The sequence below is a fragment of the Petaurus breviceps genome, unplaced genomic scaffold, assembly GCF_028583685.1.
Source record: "Petaurus breviceps papuanus isolate PSGF00001 unplaced genomic scaffold, PetGlider_PUasm1.0 38, whole genome shotgun sequence".
NCBI lineage: Eukaryota > Metazoa > Chordata > Mammalia > Diprotodontia > Petauridae > Petaurus > Petaurus breviceps.
In genome coordinates this window covers 28,363,932-28,387,791 of record NW_027186304.1, presented here as the reverse complement: position 1 = coordinate 28,387,791, position 23,860 = coordinate 28,363,932, and the positions used below count along the sequence as shown (strand labels likewise).

At 34.8% G+C, this 23,860-nt stretch overlaps 1 protein-coding gene across 14 annotated transcripts in view; it reads right to left on the bottom strand.

Moving 5' to 3' along the window:
• Positions 1-23,860, bottom strand: part of EPB41L3 (erythrocyte membrane protein band 4.1 like 3) — a 193,347-nt gene that overhangs the window by 90,242 nt on the left and 79,245 nt on the right. For all 14 annotated transcript variants that reach the window (XM_069099675.1, XM_069099676.1, XM_069099677.1 and 11 more), the window contains exon 3: positions 18,683-18,880. In XM_069099675.1, the coding sequence (XP_068955776.1) occupies positions 18,683-18,880 (198 nt within the window). The remainder of the gene's footprint in view (positions 1-18,682; positions 18,881-23,860) is intronic.

Genomic DNA, 23,860 nt, shown 5'->3' with positions numbered 1-23,860 from the left:
ATTATTTCAGTCCATACCATTTTAAACATAGAAATACTTCATTATAATATGTGTAAATGATTTTTCCTTCTCAATTTGCATATTTAATTTTTAAACAGGGATATACTGAAAATATTAAGTTTCTCCTTTCTTCTTTTCCTACAAAAAAAAATAGCAAGCTAACCTGAATAGTAATAAGCAATTAAAAAAAACCTTGAGACACACAGAGTTTCAAATCATAAATGTTATTTCCTGATATAAGAGAGAAAAAAGTATTTCAAAGTAAAAGACATAAAAGAGCACCTATTCAAATCCTTCAAGAGAGAAAATAAAAAGGCTACACCAGCCTGCTCTCCTGACAAGAGAGCCAGGATATAGCAACATTGGGAGCAAAATCAATTTTATAGCGAATTACTCTTTACATAGGAATGCACTTTTAAGTTGACCTAGGACAGTAACCTGGTCCTCTTTCATTTTATGTCTCCCTAAGGACTACGATGCTCCCCTAGACAGAGTAAAAGCTTAGTAAATGTTAGACAAAATGACAAATTAACAAGGAATTGAACTAGTCAACATGTGAACTAGGGCAAAGTCAAGATCATTTTTGTAATCCTCTAGAAAAATTTTACTACAAATCTATTTGGAAGTTTTCAATACTATGCTATCAAATTCCCCTGCAACTACATACAACTCATATCTCAATAAAACAAAAGTTTTCCAATACTATTGCCTTTTGATTTTTTTTAACCCATCATCACAATGTAAAAAGAAATAGCCCAAAAGGACTGGACCAAGTCGATCCATAGGCACTGTTCCTGTTCATAGACACTTTCCATAGGGTTGGCTAGGTGGTACAGTGAATAGAGCACCGACGCTGGAGTCAGGAGGATGGGAGTTCAAATTTGGCCTCAGACGCTTAACGCTTAATAGCTGTGTGACCTTGGGCAAGTCACTTAATCCCAGTTTCCCTGCCTTCCCCCTCCAAAAAGCAAAAAAAAAAAACAAAACACAGATGCTTTTCATAGATGCATGTAACCTGGTCTCATATCTATGTCTACCAAATAAAGACATATCTACTTGGTCCCTAAAGGCTCATAGAAAGTTAATAAAGAAAACTTGAATTACTGTTACCTGACTGATTCATGTGGGAGGCCTTTCTATTTTCCTGGGGCCTTTAATAACTACCTAATATAAAATATTAGAAACAATTGCATCCAATCAAAAACCCCATCTTTAATATTGAGAATATCTCTGTCTAGTCAGACCTTGTGGTTGTACCAAGCTAGTAATATTGAGGAATAGTTTGACAGAAGAAAAAGGGAAGGTCACCGATATGGGAGACAAATACCTCTAGCAAAGATTTCCTTGGTGCGCTTTTGGCACAGAGATCAGCTCTGCAGTCTTAAATACCATTTCAACGTTAATAGTATACTAGAAATTGAAGCATTAGGGTCCAAGTGAAGAAAAATAGTTTATTTTCCATCTATCTGTTAGCCTCCTGCAAATTTCATCTAGGAATGTTCTCAAATTGATATGGTTCAGTATGTCCTACTCCAAACTTTCTATAGGCTTATTTTCATTTCCACTGCTTTACATTATTTTGAAGGTTGAAATTGCTTATAATCATCCACCATCCACCTTAGTGAAGTTTACAGATGAGTCTGTTATTTTAACCAAGCCTTGCTTCTGCAGATGTGTTTCTCAGCTTGGCAAGAAGATCGAGTACTTTCTAGTTAAGGTAGTTTTGTGGCCTCTTTTTGACCTTTTCAACTATGATGATTGCTGTGTATCAGAAAAGGTCAATTTGAAACTACAAAAAAATTTCTTAATATGAAGAATTTTTCTCACATTTATCCTTTTTATTAATTTGATGTTAATTTTGACCTTTACTCCAAGTGATGATGGTCTGACTAGGCAGTGATCAGTCATTTCCTATTAGCATAAATCAGTTTCCTTTTTTTGTGTGTATGATGTATTTGAGTACTCATCACATCTACCATCCTTTAATTTCCTTCAGGAAGAAAGTATTCCTAATATAATCATCTGTGGCTTCTGAAAATATGAAAAGCCATATTTTCCAACATATTTTTCACCACCCTTTCCCATGCCCACCTTCAAAATGAAATCACCAAGAATTCTCTCCTGGTCAGACTAAATGTGCTTGATCTAGGCTAGGGAACTACACTTTAGGAAGAGTGTGGACAAGTTAGAACTTTAATTTTATAATAATAATAATAACAACAATGACCAAAAACAGCATTCTGCATTTGTGCTACATCTCTCTGCAAGACTGTAAGTTGAGAAGACAGGAACAATATCTTATCAGAACTCTCTTTTTTCTCTTTGCACAAAGGAGCTAGGTAATAAATATTTGTTGGATTGATTAATCAATCAATCCAAGAACTGCATTTAAGTGATGAGAATGCAATTACTGTATTGCATTGCATTGTAACTCATTGTAATGTATTGTATCATAACATTTAAGAAAGCTCCTTCCTCATAGGGATGGCTCAAATTTTTGAGGTTTTTCTGTATTGATCTCCCTTTTTGCAATGTTGCCATAGTCATAAATTTGAAGCTAGAAGGGAGATTATTCATAGTTTTGGGGGCCACTCTGGAGAAATTTAATTCCCTCCTCCATGTCTGCTCCTCAAATAACTGAAGACAGCTATCATATTTCCCTTAGTTTTTCTTCTCCAGGATAAAATTTCAAAGTCTATCAACTGAGAATCACATGCCATATCTCATAATACTCTTCATTCTCTTTTGAAAATGTTCTAATTTAGAGAGAGCAAAAAAAAAATTTATTTGGAGGTACGAGAGGCCTAGAATCTCAAGAGAAATAATGAAAAAAGTAAGATAGGAGAAGATTAGTACTTTGGGACTTCAAATTATACTATAAGGATGCAATCAAAACTATTTAGTACTAGTTAAAAAATAAAGGGTAGCTTGGTGGCTCAGTAGGTAGAATGTCAGGCCTGGAGTTGAGAAGACCTGAGTTCAAATCCAGCCTCACACACTTACTAGCTGTATGATATTGAGCAAGTCACTTAACCTGTGTTTGTCTCAATGTACTCATCTATAAAATAGGGATAGTAATAGCACCTACTGGGGCTGCTAGTTGGCACACTGAATAGAGCAGTGACCTTGGAGTCAGAAGGACCTGAGTTCAAATGCAGCCTCAGACACTTAACACTTACTAGCCATGTCACCTTGGGCAAGTCACTTAACCCCAATTGCCCTGACTCCCCCCCACTCCCCCAAAAAAAAGCAATAATAATAGCACCTACCTCTCAGAGTTGTTGTGAGGGTCAAATGAAATAATAATTGTAAAGAGCTTAGCATAGTGCCTGGCATATAGTGTTCAACAATATAGTGTTCAATGAACTCAAAACCTATCTTATTTGTGGAAGAACCATTTAAAAAAAATCAGAAGAGAACTAGACAGGGTGACTTTCACAGATATGGCCAGGAGAAGAATTCTTAACTAAGAGAAGGACATAAGCAGTCAACCAAAGCTTATATGTGTGTGTGTATGTATATATATGAAATTGAAAAAAATCTGCATAACTAATCAAAGCAATTAAGATTAAAAAAGAAGTACTCAACCGGAAAAAAAAGCTTTTGAATCAAATTTCTTGGTATTCAACCTCTTCTTGAAGTCCTCCAGAATGTGGAAATCACTCCACAATATCAGTTATATATTGGAGTTTTCAGTGTTTGTTTTGCCCACCTCTAAACTTGAAATCTATTAAGGATAAGACATAAACACAAATATTCTATTCAACAAGTATTACAGTGTTCTGATTTCCCCAATTTTGGAGGTTTCCAAATGAATGTTGGTTGCCAACTCTTCAAGAATGTTATGAGATTTTGATTCTATTACAGGACATAGTAAATTGACCTCTGATGTAGAGAGTCTTCTAATTTTTAGTTTCTATGCTTCTAATTAAAATTGAATTAGAATTGCTCACTATAAATGACCATACAAAAACATATTACAAAGTATGAATAGGACAATAACTTTAAATTAAAACAATTTCAGGTATAATTTAGGCAAACCATTTAACTTCCCTTGACTTTAAATTTCTTTGTTTATAAGATGAGAGTCAGTTTTTAAAAGTCTCTGAAGTCCCTTCCAGTTATGTGTGTGTGCGTGTGTGTGAGAGAGAGAGAGAGAGAGACAGAGAGAGAGAATATACATAAAACCCTCACATCATGCAAATTGACAAAGATGATAATAAATGGGAACAGTAAAGTTGGAGAGACTGTGGGAAAAGAAGAATGCTATTGCTATTCTGGGAATTAATCTACCCCTTCTAGATATTAATCTGAAATCCTGATAATAAGGTGTATAAATTGTTCACATTAGACATATAATATACCGCAAATAATTGAAAAAATAGGGACTGTTTCAACTATATAAACTATATGGTAGCACTCTTTGTAGAAGCAAAGAATTGGACCCTAAGAAGATGCCCATTGATTGGGAAACGGCTGCAAAACTAAAAGATCTGAGTGGAATATTACTGTGCTGTGGGAAATTACAAATATGAAGAATTCAGAGAAACATCAGAAGACTTTCAATGTTTATGTATTGTGAAATAAGGAAAAGTAAAAGGCCAACATACAGAATGACTATGACAGCATCAATGGATAGATCACTTGGAGGTAATCCTATTCCAAGTAAGAGAGACACCAATGAAGATCCTGGAAAAGAGATAATGAAGCATACTTTTCTCCTTGTGACAGGGAACAGGTGGTCTATTAAAATGGTGTATATGTGGTTTGTGGCCCTTTTATTGGACGTTTTTGCTTTTTTGTTTTGTTTTGTGAAACTAGATAGTAGAGGTCATCTTTTGCCTAGAAATAAAACGTTTAAAAAACAAAAAGACTGCTCTTAGTACAGTATAACCAGGCACATAGTAGGAACCTAATAAAAAGTTAACTCAACAAAACATAATTAATCACCACTTTCCCAACCCCACAAAGTTGTCTGGTTCCAAAATGGTGCAACCTTGACAATGAACTATGCTTTATGTTTATTGACTATTTGTTGTTTTGTATGCCAAAATCAAGACTGTCATTTGGTTACTAAGACTTTATGATATGCCTCTTTCATTACAGAGATAAGCATACATAAAGCTCAATAATTCTTTTAAAAGGTCATACAGGTGGCACATTGGATAGAATGCCAGGCCTGGAGTCAGGAAGACTCATGATTCTGAGTTCAAATCTAGCCCCAGACACTTATTCGTTGTGTGACCCAAGGTAAGTCACTTCACCCTTTTTGCCTCGGTTTCCCCATTTGTAAAATGGGCTGGAGAAGGAAATGAATGGCAAACTGCTCCAGTATCTTTGCCAAGAAAACCCCAGTGGGGTTGCAAAGAGTTAGACACAACTGAAAAACAACCAAAATAAATTCTTTTATTGACATCCATTTTTTTTTCACATCCCGAACAATTCATGACAAATTGGCTTAAAGTATCAAAAAAGAGATATTGTTTTAAAATTAGTTTACTGCCATCACGATCTCCTCTCACCATGACTGTTGAAACAGCCTCTTGCCCCTCTCCAGTTCTCCACAAAGTGAGATTCCTAAAGCACAGGTACAACCACATCACTCCCTGGGTCCAAAAATCTCTAATTGCTCCCCTTTTGCCTACACAATCAAATATAAATTCCTTTATTTTAAACTTAAATTATCTGGCCCTGGCCCACATTTTCAGGCACATTGCATGTCACTTTCGTTCACAAACTCTATATTCCACCTAAATTAGCCTGCTTTCTATTCCTGTATTCTCTGACAATTTACCTTGATTTCTTGCCCTAGCCCTTGAACAGATTTTCTCTCACCTAGACCTTCAATGCTCATGTGCTACCTCATGCATGATGACATTCCCTATTTCCTTGCGAAAAGATATTGTTTCATTCTTCTTATTTGCATTTCCAGGATATAGCAGAGCATAAATTACCTTCTTAATATATATGTATTGATTTCTCTCACTCAGCTACTAGTGTCTATTCCCCTAAAATTACTTTGCATTTGCCTTGAATAGTCTTTGTATTTACTCTCATATATGTATCATATTTCCTTGGATAGACTGTAAATTCATTGAGGATAGAGACTGTTTCATTTTTGTCTTGATATTCCCAAACCCTCATGTAATTCCTGGCAAAGAGAATTCCTGGGATGCCTTTCCCAATCCTTCTTTTTTTTTTTTTAAGCAACTGGGGTTAAGTAACTTGCTCAAGGTTACACGGCCAGTTATTTCTGGGTGTGGTGCTAAGTGTCTGAGCCTGGATTCGATGCCAGATCATCCCGACTCTGGGGCCGGTGTTCTTACTCACTGCACCATCTGGACGCCCCTAAGCAATTGGGGTTAAGTAACTTGCTCAAGGTTACACGGCCAGGTATTTCTGAGTGGGTTCTAAGTGTCTGAGCCTAGATTTGATCCCAGGTCATACCGACTTTGGGGCCGATGCTCTTACTCACTGCACCATCTGGCCGCCCCTAAGCAATTGGGGTTAAGTAACTTGCTCAAGGTTACACTGCCAGGTATTTCTGAGTGGGTGCTAAGTGTCTGAGCCTAGATTCGATCCCAGGTCATCCCGACTCTGGGGCCAGTGCTCTTACTCACTGTGCTACCTGGCTGCCCCCCCCAATCCTTCTTAATCCTAACCTTTTCTCTTATAATTACTTCCTATTTTCCCTCTATTTAGCTTGTTTGTACATATTTGTTGGCTTGCTATCTCTTCCATTACATCCCTAGACTCCTTAGGGCAGCAACTGTCTTCTACCTCTTTTTGTACCCTAGAAGGCACTTAAATGCCTACTGATTGACTTTCAGGTATGTAGGATTCGATTAATAAATGTTTATCGATTCCTTGTTTTCTAGGTAAGCGGTAGATAATTCAAATCTAGGTATATGCATACATATATGTATATACATGTGTATGCGTGTGTACATACACATACCTGGGGGGTGTATAAGGTGCTGTACTATTAGAAGATACAAAATTAAGTGTGACTTAGTACATGTCATAAATGACACAGTAATGTAGAAAGTGAATATCTGCAAACACAGGTCATTTAGAATGGAGGCGTGTGTGTGTGCATGTACATATATGGCACTGCGCTAGTTGAGAGTATAAAGATGAGTGTGATTGAATGTGTATCATTCATGACCTAACAATGTAGTAAGCAAATACATACAAATGATAGAGAATGGGCGTGGGTGTGTGTACACACCCATAAAGCACTGTACCAGCTGAGGGTACAAAGATGAGTGATTTAGTACATGTCATTAATGACCTAATAATGTAGTAAGGGAAGAAAAGACATAAAGTACAGATGATTTAGAATAGTGCACGTATGCTAAGGGGCTATGTGACTTCATCGTTAAACAGAACTCCCAGAAGAGGAAATTCCATCTACAAATATAGATTGATATCTTTCTGACTTAAAACAGTTGGTAAGGCCATTGAGAAGCTGTGATTGGCCCATTATCCCAGAGGCTGTATAAACCAGAGGTGGTGACTTGAATCCAGGGTTTCCTGAAACTTTCCACTCCATATCTCTGAAATGATCTATGGATTCTCTATCCATCACATGATGCCACTTCTCTTAGAATGATTTGCTTGGGAAAAACCTCCCAGCTTAAATTCTCATCAGGAAAAAAGCTACCGTTCCAAAAAATGTAACAAAATGTGAGTTCAAAATAAATTGCTCCTATGGAGTACTAATGAAATGCTAAGTATTAATAACCAAATCTTTTAAACTCACAGTTTGACAAATTAAAGTTTAATTCTGAACTTCAGGTCAAATCACCCAAAGGAAATTTGGGCAAATGTAAAAAAAGAAAATCCAAGTTATTTATGCATTGATGTAGTGCCCGACAAAGCACCTGGCACTTAAGACCAAAAGTCACTCAAGCTTTGAAAATTAAAGACCAGAACATTTAAATTAGCATTTTAATGTGCTTTGGGTCTTACTCATTTGTGTTTCCTGACATATATGCTTCAATTCTCAACTTTGTTGTGAGTTAAAAGTGTTTAATAGTCTATATATACACTAATTACAGAATATTAAAGTTAATTACTTTTTCAAAATGAAAACCTGTAGACTATAGCAATCATTTTCATCAAAATGGTCTATGTTTGTTAGTCAAAACCTTAATGAATACAGATCAAAATGATTCCTACACCCCTGGGCAACAGATTTAATATTGGAGATGTTAAGGAAATGAGAGTGTATTTTAAAAGGCTTAGTCATGTAGTCATTCCAATTGTTAATCCTAAGTGTCATCTCACAAGGATATCAAGTTAATTACAATTTTCTTCAGCCTAGCAAATTCTCCATTGGTCTGATTTTTCAAGATAAGGAGTTAGCCACTCAGTTATAAAAAAGAGACCTTGCTTCAGCTGATAAATCATTTCACCTATGAAAGAATAGGGGTTCCAAAGTGGTAAAACATGTATAAAATAAAAATTCAAATAATTTCACAGAATCAAAACACAATTGAGCCCCACAATAAAAAGGGCTCAATAAATATCTCCTGAATGAATGGATGAATTCACTGGGTTTGGACAGAAACAGCTATTTTTTGTTGGCCATGTTTCTGGATTATGGCTGTCCTATTAGCTGCTCAACCAAAAACTTCAAAAGGAAAAGGAAAGAATTTTAATTAAGCTCCTACAGGAGATGGAAAATTTGCAAATGGGATTTATTTTTCCATTCATTCCATGAAAAGAGACAGACAAAATAGAACCACGTTTTCTGCACAGATAATTAAATCACCTACAAGACAAAAGCACAAGGTAATGGACTTTATAATCCCTTTACTGCATATTTTAAAACAAATCACAAAGCTGTGTGCGCTATGGACATCTAACCATATGTAGTCACCAAAGACTGACAGCGACTGGTCTCAAGAAACATGGTCCACCCAAGTTTCAGACATGCCCCAGGAGAGAAGCAAATCTTATTCAGTCCTGGATGCCTAGATCTATAACAGACAGGATTTGAAATGTACCCAAATTTGAGTCATACCTAGAACTAATGTAGCCTCTCTAAGGTCCACTAGTGTATCAAATAGATCTTCATTTCAGTTACTGATCATCCTGGGTTGCTGATTCACTCTGCAATTTTTAGTTCTGGTGTCTACTAAGGATACATAAGGGTGAGTATTATCTGGTACAAGACTAAATGTTTTGGGGTTTTAAAAAGATTTTTTGGATGATCTTTGTCCATATATCACAATCATTTCCCACTCTCCTAGTAGCAGAAAAACAAAATATTAAGCAAATTAAGTGAAAACAACCAATGTAAGCTGTGTCCTACAATGTATACCATTTCCTGTCGCAGAAGTTTCCCAAACCTCTGCCATCAAGAAGCATGTTTCATAATCTGTTCTCCAGGATTTTATTTTTCTCCTCTGGAAGATTCAGCTATAATTGTAGTTGTTTTATATACTACTCTTTGAATTCTGCTGATTTCACTCTATATCAATTCATAAAAATCATTCCATGCTTCTGAATCCCTCACAGTCATCACTTCTTACTGTGTAATAACATTTCATTATATTAATATGCCATAGTTTTCTATGCCATTCTACAATATAAAAACACAATTTATAATCAGTTCTTTGCTATCACAAAGAGTATTGCTATGAATATTTTGCTATATAATAAACCTATTTCTGACTTCACAGGCTGAAAAGCTCTCCACTAACAATGCATTTGTGCCTCTTTCCATAGCCTGTCCAACACTATCACCTTCTTTTCTTGGCTTTCCCAATTTGTTCTCTGTGCAGTGAAACCTCAGAGTTATTATATAATCATTTACAGTTTGTGATTCTCTTGAAAAATTTTTTTCCTAAATTTTGATCACTTATCAATGGGGCGCAGCTCCAGGAATCATATATCTATATTAATTTCCCATGCAGTTATTTTTTTCCATTTAAAATTTATTTTCTTTCCCCAAAAACTTCCCTTCCACTGAAAGAAATAAAAAATCTTTCCAAACAAATATGTATAGTTAAACAAAATCGATTCCTACATAAGTCATCCCAAAATTGCATGTCTCAGTCTGTATATTTAATCTATAACATCTCTTTCAGAAGGTGGGCAAGATGGTTCATCATCAATCATCTAGAATCACAACTGATTATTCAAAATCAAGTCTTTAAAAGTTATTCATTTTTACAATGTTGTTTTTATAGGATAAATTATTTTCCTGGTTCTGCTTCACTGCCTATCTTCATACAGTTTTCCCAGATTTCTTTGAATACATCACCTTCATTTATTATGGTAAAACAGTATTCCATTGCATTTGGATGCTACAATTGGTTCAACCATTCCCCAATTAGTGGACATGCCCTTAATTAACACTTCACTGCCACACACCCCCTCCCAAGACACACACGAGCATGCACGCATGCACACACACACACATGCACACACACACACAAGATTTGGATATATAGATCCTTTTTCTTTTTTTTTTATCTCTTTGGGATATAAATCTACTAATATCATGACTGTGGTAATGGTATCCCTGGATATTGTGGGTATTTGACTTTACCAGCAATGTTTGATATGATTTTCTCCACTCTACATTTTCTCTTATAATTCTACCTTGGTTAATTTTATCCCTGCAAAAACATTTTCATTTTATATAGTGTTTTTCCCCTCATTTTATTAAGATCTTTGTTTTTACAAACAAATATTAATATTCTAACTAGTTATATTTTGAATAGTTCTATAAGTGATTTCATGAATGTATCACTAAATCAATAAATTAATTTAGGTATTATTGTTATTTTCATTGTGCAGGTATAATGCAAACATTAGATGTGACTATCTATTTAAATCCCTCATCATTTCTGTAGAGTGTTTATAATTAGTTACATAGATATTATATAGGGACAGCTAGGTGGTGAAGTGGATAGAGTTCAGAGTCTGGTGTCAGGAAGACATCTTCCCAAGTCATACTAGTGGTATGACTCTATCTTCACTAGTCATACTAGTGGTGTGACTCTAAAAAAGTTACCTACCCCTGCTTTCTCAGTTTCCTCATCTGTAAAATGAACTAGAGAGGGAAATGACAAACCACTTCAGTATCTGCAAAAAAAACCCTCCTAAGTAGGGTCAGAAAGAGTCAGCTGTGACAGAAAAATGACTGAACAGCAAAAATCTTATACATGTCTTAGAAGGATAACTAAAAGATATTCAATGCATTTTGTAGTTCTTTGGAATGGAATTTCTTTTAACCTCCTTCTGATTTTTTATAATGGATTTATATTATATTCTGATACTTTGATGGTGCCATTAAAGGTCTCAAATAGTTTCTTCATTTCATTTCACCACAATGCCATTTACAAATAAAGATTGTTTTCCCTCTTCTTTGCCACTGTTTGTACCTCTGCTTTTGATCTTGGTTCTTACTGCTGGAGCTAACCTATCTAGAACTATGTAAAATAACAGTGGGGAGAGAGAGGAAGCTATCTTTGCTTTTTCTCTGCTTGCAAAAGAAAAAAATTCAGTGTTTCGTTACTACAAAGAATACTACTTCCTAAGAATAAATAGATGCTATTGATTACAGTAAAGAGGGCAGGGCTGCTTTCTCACCTATTCTTTTAGCTTTTTTTACATAAATGTGTACTGACATTTGTTAAATGTTTGTTTTTCTGCTTTTTAAAAAAATAATGTAGCTTTTGTTCCTAAGATTACATTGGGTTTTAAAAGTCAAAAATACTAATTTAACTGAAAAAGAACACACATTTATATAGTACCTACTATGTGCCAGGCACCATGCTAAGCACTTTTTAAAGTCTTAATCTCATATGATTGATCATCAACCCTAGAAGGTAGGTGCTATTATGGATCTGAGGCAGAGAGGTTAAGTGACTTGTCCAGGGTCACACAACTAGTAAATTTCTGAGAATGGATTTGTATTTAGATCTTCCTGACTCCATCCACTTCCCCACCTAGCTACCTGTGAAAAAAATAACTTTCAAATGAAATATAGAGAATCCTACAGCATGACCAACTTTGTGAAGCAAATGACTGGGAAAACTTCTACTATGGCAATGCAGCTATTATCCCTTCCATCAAAGAGGTCTCTGAAGCAAAGAAATGAAATGCCACCAACATTCCTATTTTATCATCCTATAAGTAGCTTGTAATTTTAAGTATTTGTAGCTGGAAAATTAGTCTCAGGCAGGATATACTCAATAAACTGGATTAGAGGATCTCATATTATTGGCAAGAAAGTCTGATGAATCTTCCTGACAGTTATTGAATTAAGGCAGTTTGTTGCTTACAATTTCATAGAGATTTGGAAATAGAAGTGACTTTAAAAACTGTCTAGCACCCATCTCTCTAATTTTATAGATATGATGATAAATCACATGGTAGAGTCAGTTTTCAAACTATAGTCTTCTGATTCCTAGGCCAATAGTTTGTTTTGATTTGTTTTTAAAAAGTCTTTACTGAAGTCTTTTGCTTTTTACATGGCCATAACTTCCTCCTGTTATCCTCCTCCCCATACCAAAGAGCCATTCCATGCAACAAATAGTTTTAAAGACAAGTATTTTTAAAGACAAAATTAGGGGAGAAAAATTGGCATAACTAATCAATACATCTAAATAATATGAAAATGTATGCAATGTGCAACACCTGTGGTTTTCCCATCTCTGTCAAAAGATAAGGCATGAAAAGCTCTCTATAGCCAGAGAAAGAATTATGGAGTCTGAATGCAGATTGAAGCAAACTACTTTCTCGCTCTCATTTTTGTTTAGTTTTGCTTCTTCTTTCTCATTATTCATTACATCGCTTATAATTCTTCTTTACAACTTGACTAATGTTTAATGTGAAAGTATATGCAGAATCTATATTGGATGTGGGGGGAGGGGAGGGGAAGAAAATTGGAAACTCAAAAACTTATAGAACTGAATGCTGTAAACTAACAGTCAATAAATAAAAAATTAAAATCTTTAAAAAAGATGGAGCATGTCTTCCCATTTCTCTCTTTTTGAGTTGTGCTTGTTTTTTTTTATAACATTCACTTTCGATTTTTTTCTTTGTGATTGTTCTTTTTATTTATATTGGTGTATTCACTTTGTATACTGTTTTCTTGGTGCTGCTTAATTCACTCCGAATGAGTTCATGAAATTATTTCCATGCTTCTATATAGTAATGTACCAAAATTTGTTTAAGCCATTCCCCAATTGATTTTATTTCCAATTCTTTGCTATAAAAAAGTAGTGCAATAAACATTTTGCTCTGTATGGAGGTTTTCCTATCAAATGTCTTCATGGGGTATAAGGCTAGTAAATGGAATCTCTGGGTCAAAGGGTATGGACATGACTCCTTTCCAAAATAGAAGCACAACACCTCCAACAATATACTAGTGTGTCTACCTAACATGGACTATTGTTGTCTTTGCCAGTGTGAAGGGAAAGTGAAGTGATAAGCCAGGAATTGTTTTTTAATTTGCATTTTTCTTACTGCTGGTGATCTGGAGCAATTTTTTATATGATTGTTAATACTTGGCAATTTTTCAGAGAATCATTTTTTTTTTGTATTTTTTGACCACTTATCTATTGGAGAATTGCTTCCATTTTTACATATACATGTGTCTATTTTGTATACACATACACACACACACTATGTATTTTCTAAATATATGCTTAGAACTATCCCATTCAGCTATCCCATTCGAATTAGTGTTTCCTTCAACTTTATGTAACCAAGATTAGAGCACTGAAAAATTTTGAGGTGAACCTTTAACCAAGAAAAATAGAGTAAATGCAAAAATGTTTCAGAAGTAGGGCAGAACCCAAAACCAGGATTCCATGATGAAGACTGAGAAAACTATTTATGTCTAGTGAAAAGAAATAAACAATTACTGAACAAAATAACTTATTAAGGAACTATTCATGGAAAGATCTCACTTTTGACCCAGTGAGAATTCTTCTTCAGGGAATACTATAGGGAAAACGCATTCTGCCATCTTGTGATCCAAAAAGAAAATAAGAGTTTGCTATTCCTTTTTTTTTTTTATTAAAAATTTCCTTTATTTTGTCTCTGAATTCTAATTCCTACTGGGTTCTGGGGTTTCATCTTGCTTTTAGTGTGAAGACCTTTATTAAGGAAAAAGGAAACTTGAATTGTCCTGGTGGATTATTTCTCACTTTATCTCCCACTGTATACTTGGATCAGGTCTCTTCAACTCAGCTTTTTAAATGTTTGTTGTTTTGAGAATAGGCTTCTATCTCTCAATCAAGGCTAGAAATTTAGAACTTGCTTTTTCCCTATAGCCACCTTCTTCCTTTTCACCATTTCATGCCATTGAGGGACAGCATGATGCACTAGATTTGGGAGTTAAGAAACCTGTAGTTTAAATCCCACTTTAGCCATTTATGAATTGTATAATTAAAAGAAAGTCATTCTATCCTGAGCTACAGTTCCTTTTCTATAAATAGTTAATAATACTTGTATTAGCAGGATGGTTATGAGAAAAATGCTTTGCAAACTTAAAGTAGCAAGATATATAAATGTGAGTTACAGTCAATTCTCAACATTCACCATTTAACTTTTGCAATTTCAAGCATTCGCGTGATTTTATTAGTAATCTCATTTTCACTTTCACATTGGCAACCACATACATTTGCAGCTTTGAGCAGTAGAGAAAGAAATGAGAGATGTGATATATGCAGACTTGTGGAGCAGTTGGCATCCTGCTAGGTACATCACTGGTCTTTACCCTGCCATTGTAAAGAATTCTCTGTGCATTTGCTGTATATTTTCATTATTTGCTTTTAAAACTCAAGTTTTATGCTGCAATTATGCCCTCAGAGTGTGGTGAAAGCTTTTTGGGCTCTAAGGTAATGTTAAAACCTCACCAGTCTTAGCATCTTTTGATAGTAGCGACTAAAGTTCCAGCAAACTCTCCTTTGGTTTTCAAAGGGTGGCCAATAAAGAGAGGTTTATAGCAGTATAATATACAACATAACCCCCTCACACTGCTATCTGGCCACAGTAAAAGGTAAGATTCAGGTTAAAAAACAAGTTTTAGTTTCAAGAATTTTGTTTCCTGTACAGTATTTATGATATTGTAGATTTCACATGTAATAAAAAGTGAATGTTGTCTAAAATCAATGTGTTTTTTTTTAATTGAGATATTAGCACAAAAGGTCATGGAATTCTAGGAAATTACTAGCAAGAAAGAATGCTTTGCTTGTTACCAATTTTATTTTGTGTACTGCATTTTATGGATTATTTCCTGGTTACTGTGCTAAGAAAAGGGAATATTATCAGAACTAAAATTTTGTTACAAAGAATTATATGTAGAAAAGTCTATTTTCAGTAATCTCTAACAAAAGATTACAGTTTTTGGTGGTCATGGGAACCTAACCCCTAATTCCCATAGGCTCGGTGTATCAACATTTGTGTTTTTTACTTTTATGTCATTTTCTGGGACAATGTAAAAGTTGAGGATTGACTATATTATTATTCAGTTTGCAGGATTATGGATTTAGAGGTGGAAGTAGATCTGGTCCATCTCCTCAGTTTACAAATGGGAAAACTGAGTTCCCTAAAGATTAAGCCAAGTTTCTCAATATCACATAAGTAGTCCATGACTGTCTATCTGAATCCAAGTTCAAACTCCCAGTCCAAAAATCCTTCCATTATACAACAATGCCTCCTGTTCTCATAGCTAAACAGATAGAGTTCCTATAGTCATAGTAACATGTTCAGCAAAACAAATGACTCATCTGTGAAAGATAGTGTGTTCAAATTAACCTGTGTGTGATACAGGTATTTTAGAAATTGCCTGGTGCTGAAAGTCAAAAGTCAATGTTTCTCATCCCACTGCTGAGACTGATTTGCGACCTGGGACATGATCATTTAATCCTAGGCTTTCTATGAAAATCAAGTACAAGCATCAAACCAATCATAGTGTTTGTGTATGAGAACAGATATCTGAAATTATTTAGTCCAACTCTTTCATTTTATAGACAAGGAAAATGGAACTCAGAAAACTTGACTGACTTGGTCAAGATCACATGGTTAATTTGTGACAAACAATGGGTGAAAATCCACAAATGGTAAACTGCAAGTCTGGAGATCTTTACATGATACTAATTGTTTACGTAGGCCCTTCTAAGTCTATGATTCTATAGCACAGAAGTTCAAATCAAGTATTACAATATAAAAACCTTTTAGAATTTTCATTCCTCAGATTTCACAGTGACTAACTCAAAAGGTAAACAAGACTACATTTTCTTTCTTATATCCTTTTTCTTTGCAAAAAAAAATTGTATCTTTACCAATGAGTAAATTAATAAGACTATAAACTCAATTATCCTCTTGCCATAATTCATAGCTACTGAAGAAGTAATTGACAGGGGTATAGAAAAACTTAATTTAGCCAGAAAAGGACCACAAAGCATACAATTTAAGTCCATAGCCAGACCACTCATTTACTGTGGTGAAAATGTAAAACAAATATTCCATATTATATCCATACACCACCTCATAGTATGCAGTATTTCATAAAGTAGAATATACAAGGATAGAAGACATCTCTGTAGCACCTGAAAACAGGTAATCAGCAAAAAGGCTTATTTCACAGAGATGTTAAATTGGACAAAAACTCTGAAAAGACTCCTTCTAGAAAGGAATTCCAGTGTTCAAATAAATAAATTTTAAAACTTTCTTCAGTTTTATGCACCAAACTTGCATGTACACTTAGAGAAGTGCTGGAAAGGAAAGTAGAATGTTGAATTGCTTATTGCTAGGGACTTAGCATGCAAAAACATTCATATCTCTTGTTTAATAGAAGAGATGTATCCCTGAAAAGTTCAATGAATTTATTTCCCCAGTTGATTTTGACTATGTAAGAAATTTTAAAAAATAAGTTTGAGCCTGAATGTAACAAAATTATATTTAAGAACCTGACAAGCCTTTTCAAATCTCAAATTAAAGGAAAAGAGACTCAAAGATCATTGTCACAATCACCCAAAACAACACTAACATAAAACTTAATAAACCACAAAGTAACACTCTGAATGTGAAAATACAGTACCATAAAATACAGCACATATTTGTGGCATAGTGTTACTTTGTGTGACTTTTGCATATGCCCCATAGTAAATTAATCAACACTGCAGACACTAGAAATTGTTCAAAGGATGTTATACTATGTCTATGTACATAGCATAGTTTACTTTCTTCTAGATTCTTCCTAGGAAAATTAATTTTCCCATGACAACAAAGGAGTGTCCAATGCTTCCATTTGAGTTTTCTTTCAAATATGAATTTAAAATCAATAGGAGATATCTATCTAGTAGACAAGAAGAAAAGTCAATGTTCCTTGACCAAGAATAGTTTTTCCAAAAAGCAGGAAATTTTCAAAACAGAAATCAATACTATCTTCTCAGAAAATGTCATGGTCACTCAGATTCCAGAAGAAAACCTATATTTCTATACTTTCTGGTGACAAAATAAGCATTTAAGGTCCTCTGTCTATGAGCCAAGAAGAATAGACAAATTCACAGCCATAAAGAATGTTCTATCACAAGAATATTTAGAGCCCTGGGACATATTTTTCACCTTGGTAATATCCATTTATTTTGACATTAACAGTTGCAAAGCCATCAACATTTATCAAAGATTACTAAATCACCCAGATGAAAAAATTCTGCTATAATTAGAATACTTCCCACTGAACATTTTGTCTAAAAGGTTTTCAAAAAACAAAAAGACATCCCCATTCAAAGATTCCTGAGGTCTGTGCACATTTACATTTAGGGGACAGTAATTTCAAGAATTTCTTCCCCTACCCCTATTCCATCCCAAATGATTTATCGACAAAAACTTATTTTGCCTTTTTCTTTTAAAAGAAAAAAGGCCAAACATATTGTGATACAATTCAAGGTGAAAATAGGACACGAAGTACTGTCAAAATCAACCAAAGCATCAATGCCTTTGCCTATTATTGTGAATGCCTTTGTTAACCTGGCACCACAAAATCTTTGTGCTGAAATTCACTACACCGTTCACTTTAAAACAAGATGGCTTCTTCTTGCAAGTATCTCCAGTAAAAACTGCCGGCAGGCCCTTCATTGACATGTATTTTTTTTTCTATGCAAATATTCAAAAATGTCTCAACGTTTGAGAAAAGGACATTTGTAGGTCAAAGCATAAGAAAACTTCCATGTGCAGAAATATGGCAGAATCCTACCATTTGGTAGTTTTGTCCTGACCATGCATTACTCAAGATGGCAAGAAATCATTTAGGTAAAATGCTAATAATTAAGATATAAAAATATGTTGATTGCCAAAGTCTAGCAATAAACCTTACTACCCAGTTTTAAATGGAGAAAAGATGAAAATTTGGGCTTCTCACATACAATTTTAGATACTAATTCAAATCATTTTGTGGGATGCTATTTGTTAAGTACATTTCTGATTACTAACTAGATCTCTTGGTACAAGTAAAGCAAATAAAATTGTACACAGGGACTAAATCTGCAAATATATATATATATATATTTTGTCTGAATCAGCATTAATTCTACTTATGTTCAGTAGATTTTATATGAATACTATCCTTAATTCAAGAATCTTGGACTAAAATCTCCCTTACCACTCAAGCCCCTTGGTCTCCCCAAAATAACCCATAACAACTTACTTCAACATCACAGAGATATTCTGTTCCATCTAAAAGTATCACTTTGCACTGCATGCTTTTAGGCTTTTTAACTATCTTCAAAGGAGACCGAGAGAGTTTGCTGGAATATGATTTCTGAGAAAGTTTATCGTCTTCAAACTGCTGATATTCAAGCTGTCTTAAAGCTGCAGCAGCAAACTCTTGTTCCTTGTCAGTGACCTGTGAAGTACAAAGAAGTTTTAATTGTAAAACAAGAAAAAATATAATACAGTATAATTCAGGCAACAAGATTGTACATTGATAGATATTTTTCCCACTACAGAGTAAGGAATATTGAAAGGATATTAATAAATGACATACAGATAGATTTATATACACATATAATTTTACCTAAAAGTGTTTGTATTTGCACAATGAAGCAATAATCCTTTTATTTGAAGCATGAATCAATAAGAAGAAAAGGATGAAATGTTGACACTGGTCTTTTTCTACCCATTATGTGGTAGCCAGATACTGCAGGATCCTAAAATAAATCCTATTCATTTATATCTACAATGTGCTCATTTTAATTCATTATAATCTCATAATATATACCTAATAAATATATTCTAAATATGCATGTATACTTCACTGTGTACAGTCATGCAGACACAGGTGTATATGTATACACATGTGCACATGTATATGTACATGTATGTACACATTTGTATGCAGGGCAGCTACATGGTAAAATGAATACAGGTGCTGGACCTGGAGTCAGGAAGACTCATCTTCATGAGTTCAAATCTGTCCCCAGACACTTACTATTAGTGTGACCCTGGGTCACACTTAAACCTGTCTGCCTCAGTTTCCTCATCTGCTGAAGAAGGAAATGGAAAACTGTTTCAGTATCTTTGCCAAGAAAACCTTAAATGGGGACACAAAGAGTCAGACATTACTGAAACGACTGAACAGCAACAAAATCTGTATGCATGCATAAGTTGTGTTACATGCAATCTCCTTAAAAGCAGGGACTATTTTTTTCTTTGAATCTCCAGTGCCTGGAATATAGTAGGTGCTTAATAAATTCTTGTTGATCAACTGACCATGTCTGTTCCCATAAAAACAAATATGCTAACAATTTTTTCATGTAAAAGAAACATAGGAAAATAAACAAAGCTATAAAACCTAATCTTTTCTGTAATTTTACCAGTATAAAAACGTCTGATGACTCAAAATTAATTCAATATACTAAGCATCACTAAAATTCATCACAAATTAATCCCCCAAGTCTGCTTCCCTTCACTATAATGAGCCAGGATGAGAATGGATCAGATCGTTCCAAAGCTTTAATCTGCTTTCAAATAAAACAGACCAGTCCAGGCTAGATTCAACAGGGCACAGGAAGTCCTACTGCAACAACAAGATTCTCCTTTAAATCCCCTAAAAATCCTTTTAATCCCTGATAGACTCAATGCATCTCCCTCAAAAATGCCTTCTTTCTATTCCTTGTGTATCAAAACACCTCCCCCCCCCACCCTCCAAACCACTACAACAAAGGCCAACAATTCATGCCAATTCTTCCAGTGTACATGCCAAAAGATAGAACAAAGCAAGAGAGGGGCATCTCAAATTCTCTGTGATTTTCTTCAGTACTGAGGAAACGCTTTTTCAACGGTCTTTCAATATCCTGTTAAATTAAAGTGTCTCTAAATCCAAGTCACAGGAGTGGCCATTTATTGCTGTTATGCCTAAGTTTCTCTCAGGTTCTAATATAACAACAAAAAAGATTTATGTTTCGGTGTTAACACCTAGCCTTTATCTCTCTCTCCTGTTGGAAAATATCTCCTCCCTTGTACTATTCTACTGAGAAGACTGTTAACATCATCATTTCTTTCATCTGTTATTTTGTCCAGGTAGAAGCCCTGAGGAGTCTTTAAGAAAAATAAGGGACCAATTTTCAGAGCTGGTGAGGAAAAAAGAAAATAGCACATCATTTACTTCAGAAGAATGCTTGGCTAGAGGGTTGTCCTCACCTGAACAACCTGTCTGGCAGTTCAGTCCAAATGTCTTACTATAAATATCCTGGCTCCTGAATATTAAAACAGAAACTCCAAAAAGTCATAAAAATGTTAGCTTTGTTTTGGCCTTGAGGCAGTTTAAGAAGATGTCTGGGAATCTTGGAATTTTGTCTATAATGATACCTATAAGGATGAATAGTTTTGGCAAGTCAGCCACAAAAAATAAGCTGGTTTAAATTTTGCCCTTAAACATTCATGCCAGCAAATCTGAATTTTTATATTTCTACTGCCTAAATAAATGTACTTCTATGTGAATATTCTTTTTAGGACATCCTTAAGTTCCAAGACAAGGAGCCACCCTACATGAAAGAGACCAGGCTTCTAGAGTTATCTAAAGCACAAGTAGTCATCATTTGACACTTTGGGTAGGAACTAATGGGAACAGAAACCACCTTAATTTTTTTTAGCAGTGGGGCAAACATTCCACTATAAACTTAACAGTGAACTTCAATACAACCAATTAAAATTGCCTAAATATTTATATTGAAAGTAATTTCAACGTATACAGTATCCTAAGCCTTTTTCATTCATTGTCATCAGTTATTCAAGATTTTTTGTCCTTTATTCTCATTTATTGGTTATAGAAAGTATATACTCCAATGTTATGCTTTTCCCCTATTTTCCATTGTTTCTTAAGGTCTTTTTTAGATTTCTTTGTATTTCTTGAATTTATTCTTCTTAAATGGATTATAATATTCCACTTCATTAATACAACATAATTTGGTGATTCCTCTGTTGAACATTTTAAGTTTTTACATTTTTTGTTTATTTCTTTATGATGACATATAATGCTGTTATAAGAATCTTTTAACGGAACATTCATTTTTCCATTGTTTTTGATATTTTCAGCATCTATTCCAAGCAGTAAAATTAATGAATCAAAGAGTATGATTATTTTTTTAACTTATTATATACTGTTCTCCCAAAAGGTTGCACAAGTTTGCAACTCAACCATTAATGAATAAGAGCCCCTGTTCCTCCCCAACCCCATTAGCACTGAGTTGCTTCCCGTTTTTATAGGAATGGCATCTAATCCTTGTCACAGGTGGCCAAGTGAGCCAAGAGCAGCCAGTGTAAGGGAAGAATATATAAAAGGGTAGCTCTTCTGACTTGGGAATGAAAAAATACATTTACTGTTATCTTTCCTAAGGCACATGGCTGGTTTCCTATAAATGTTTGGTTTTATTTCTCATTTCAAGGTTATGATTACAAGAAGTTGAAGGGAGCTTTTATTTAGTTTTCTCATTTCTCCCAGCTCATGCATAAATCTAGACACTCTTCATGCCTAACAATTCAACTGAATGCTAAAAAACTTATTCCATTTCAATTAGAAAAAATATCTATTAAGTGCTTGATATGTGCAGAAACATATGAATTTACTGTTTGCAGAGGGTTATGCAACCTTTTTTAGAGAGAATACAATAAGTTACAAAATTACCATGCTCTTTGATTCATTATTTACATTTTTAGGAATATATAGTGAAAGCTGTGAAAACAAATATCAATTTCCCATTCAAAGACTTTTATAATAGCATTATATGTAATCACAAAGAAACTAACAAAAATATTAACAACTTACATGTCCAACAATAGGGGAATGAGCAAATAAATTAATGAAATGGAACATTATCATCCATTTAATATCAGTAAAATTAGTTCTTAGATAATTCTGCCTTCACAGAATTTCCAGTCTAGTTAATGGAGAGGAAATGAAATACATACATAAATATAACACTATTACCCTTGTTAAAAAGATTCAATAGGAAGGTTACATTTGGGAAGCTGATCTAGGGTCTGGTGTTTTTTGTTCATTTTTAAAGCCTAGGCTTTCTGTATGAACAGGATCTAAGAGCCAGCTACAACTCTTGTGAGCACCTAGGCATGTGAAAGGCCAGGGAACATTGCATAAATTGCATGTTGTATGCTTGAGGATAAGGAACCACAATGTTTGCTCACTTATTGTTGAACTAGATCTCCTTATGAAAAAGCTTTTGAAAAACTGAGTCTACAGGTGGCAAATGATTGGGAGCCATGATGGTGAATTTCTATAGGGGGGAGGAGTCAAATGGCAACAGGATGTGACATAAGCCTGTTGGAAATAAATGGCAGCATTAACAGTGTATAGGAAAAAAGTTTGTGTGTCAAGGGGTTAAAGCAATGAAAAGAGGAAGGAGCCAGTCAAAAAAGCAACATCAAATCAGGAAAGACCTCTGTTGGAATGTCACCACTGATATAGACAAGCCACTTAGCCTCTCTGAGACTCAGTTTCCTCATCTGTAAAAAAGGAATAACAATGCTTATAATACCTACCACACAGAGTTATCGTAAGGGTAAAATTAGGCAATATTTATAACATGCTCTGTGAATATTACAGAGCTATATAAATGTCAGCTATTGTTATTATTTGGACAGTCTGGTGTAGTGGATAAGGGACTGGCCTAAGTTAAGAAGAACTGGGTTTGGGGGCATCCAGGTAGCACAGTGAGTAAGAGCACTGGCCCCAGAGTCGGGATGACCTGGGATCAAATCCGGGCTCAGATACTTAGCACCCACCCAGAAACACCTGGCCGTGTAACCTTGAGCAAGTTACTTAACCCCAATTGCTTAGAGTCAGCCAGGTGGCTCAGTGAGTAAGAGCACTGGCCCCAGAGTTGGGATGACCTGGGATCAAATCCAGGCTCAGACACTTAGCACCACACCCAGAAATAACTGGCCGTGTAACCTTGAGCAAGTTACTTAACCTCAATTGCTTAAAAAAAAAAAGAACTGGGTTTGAGTCTTGTCTCTAAGAGCAACTTACTTAACTAGTAATACGATATTATTCTGATCTCCCATGGTAGAGAAGTTTCTCATTAGCAATTGCCACCACCCATGAAATCACAGGTACAGGAAAAAAAGTAATAACATAAATTAGTATTAAATCAGATCAGGTGCCACCTGCTAGAGAAGGATTTTCCTAACCCTCTCAGCTATCACTGATCCCTCCCCAAATCCTGGTGCAAAATATTTTGTGGGTACATTTTGTATCGACATATCTGTGTGCATGCTGTTTCCATCCCAATACAAGTAAGCTCTCTGAGGGAAGGCATTTTTCATTTTTCTTTTTGCATTCCCATTGCCTAATCCTATGTCCAGTACA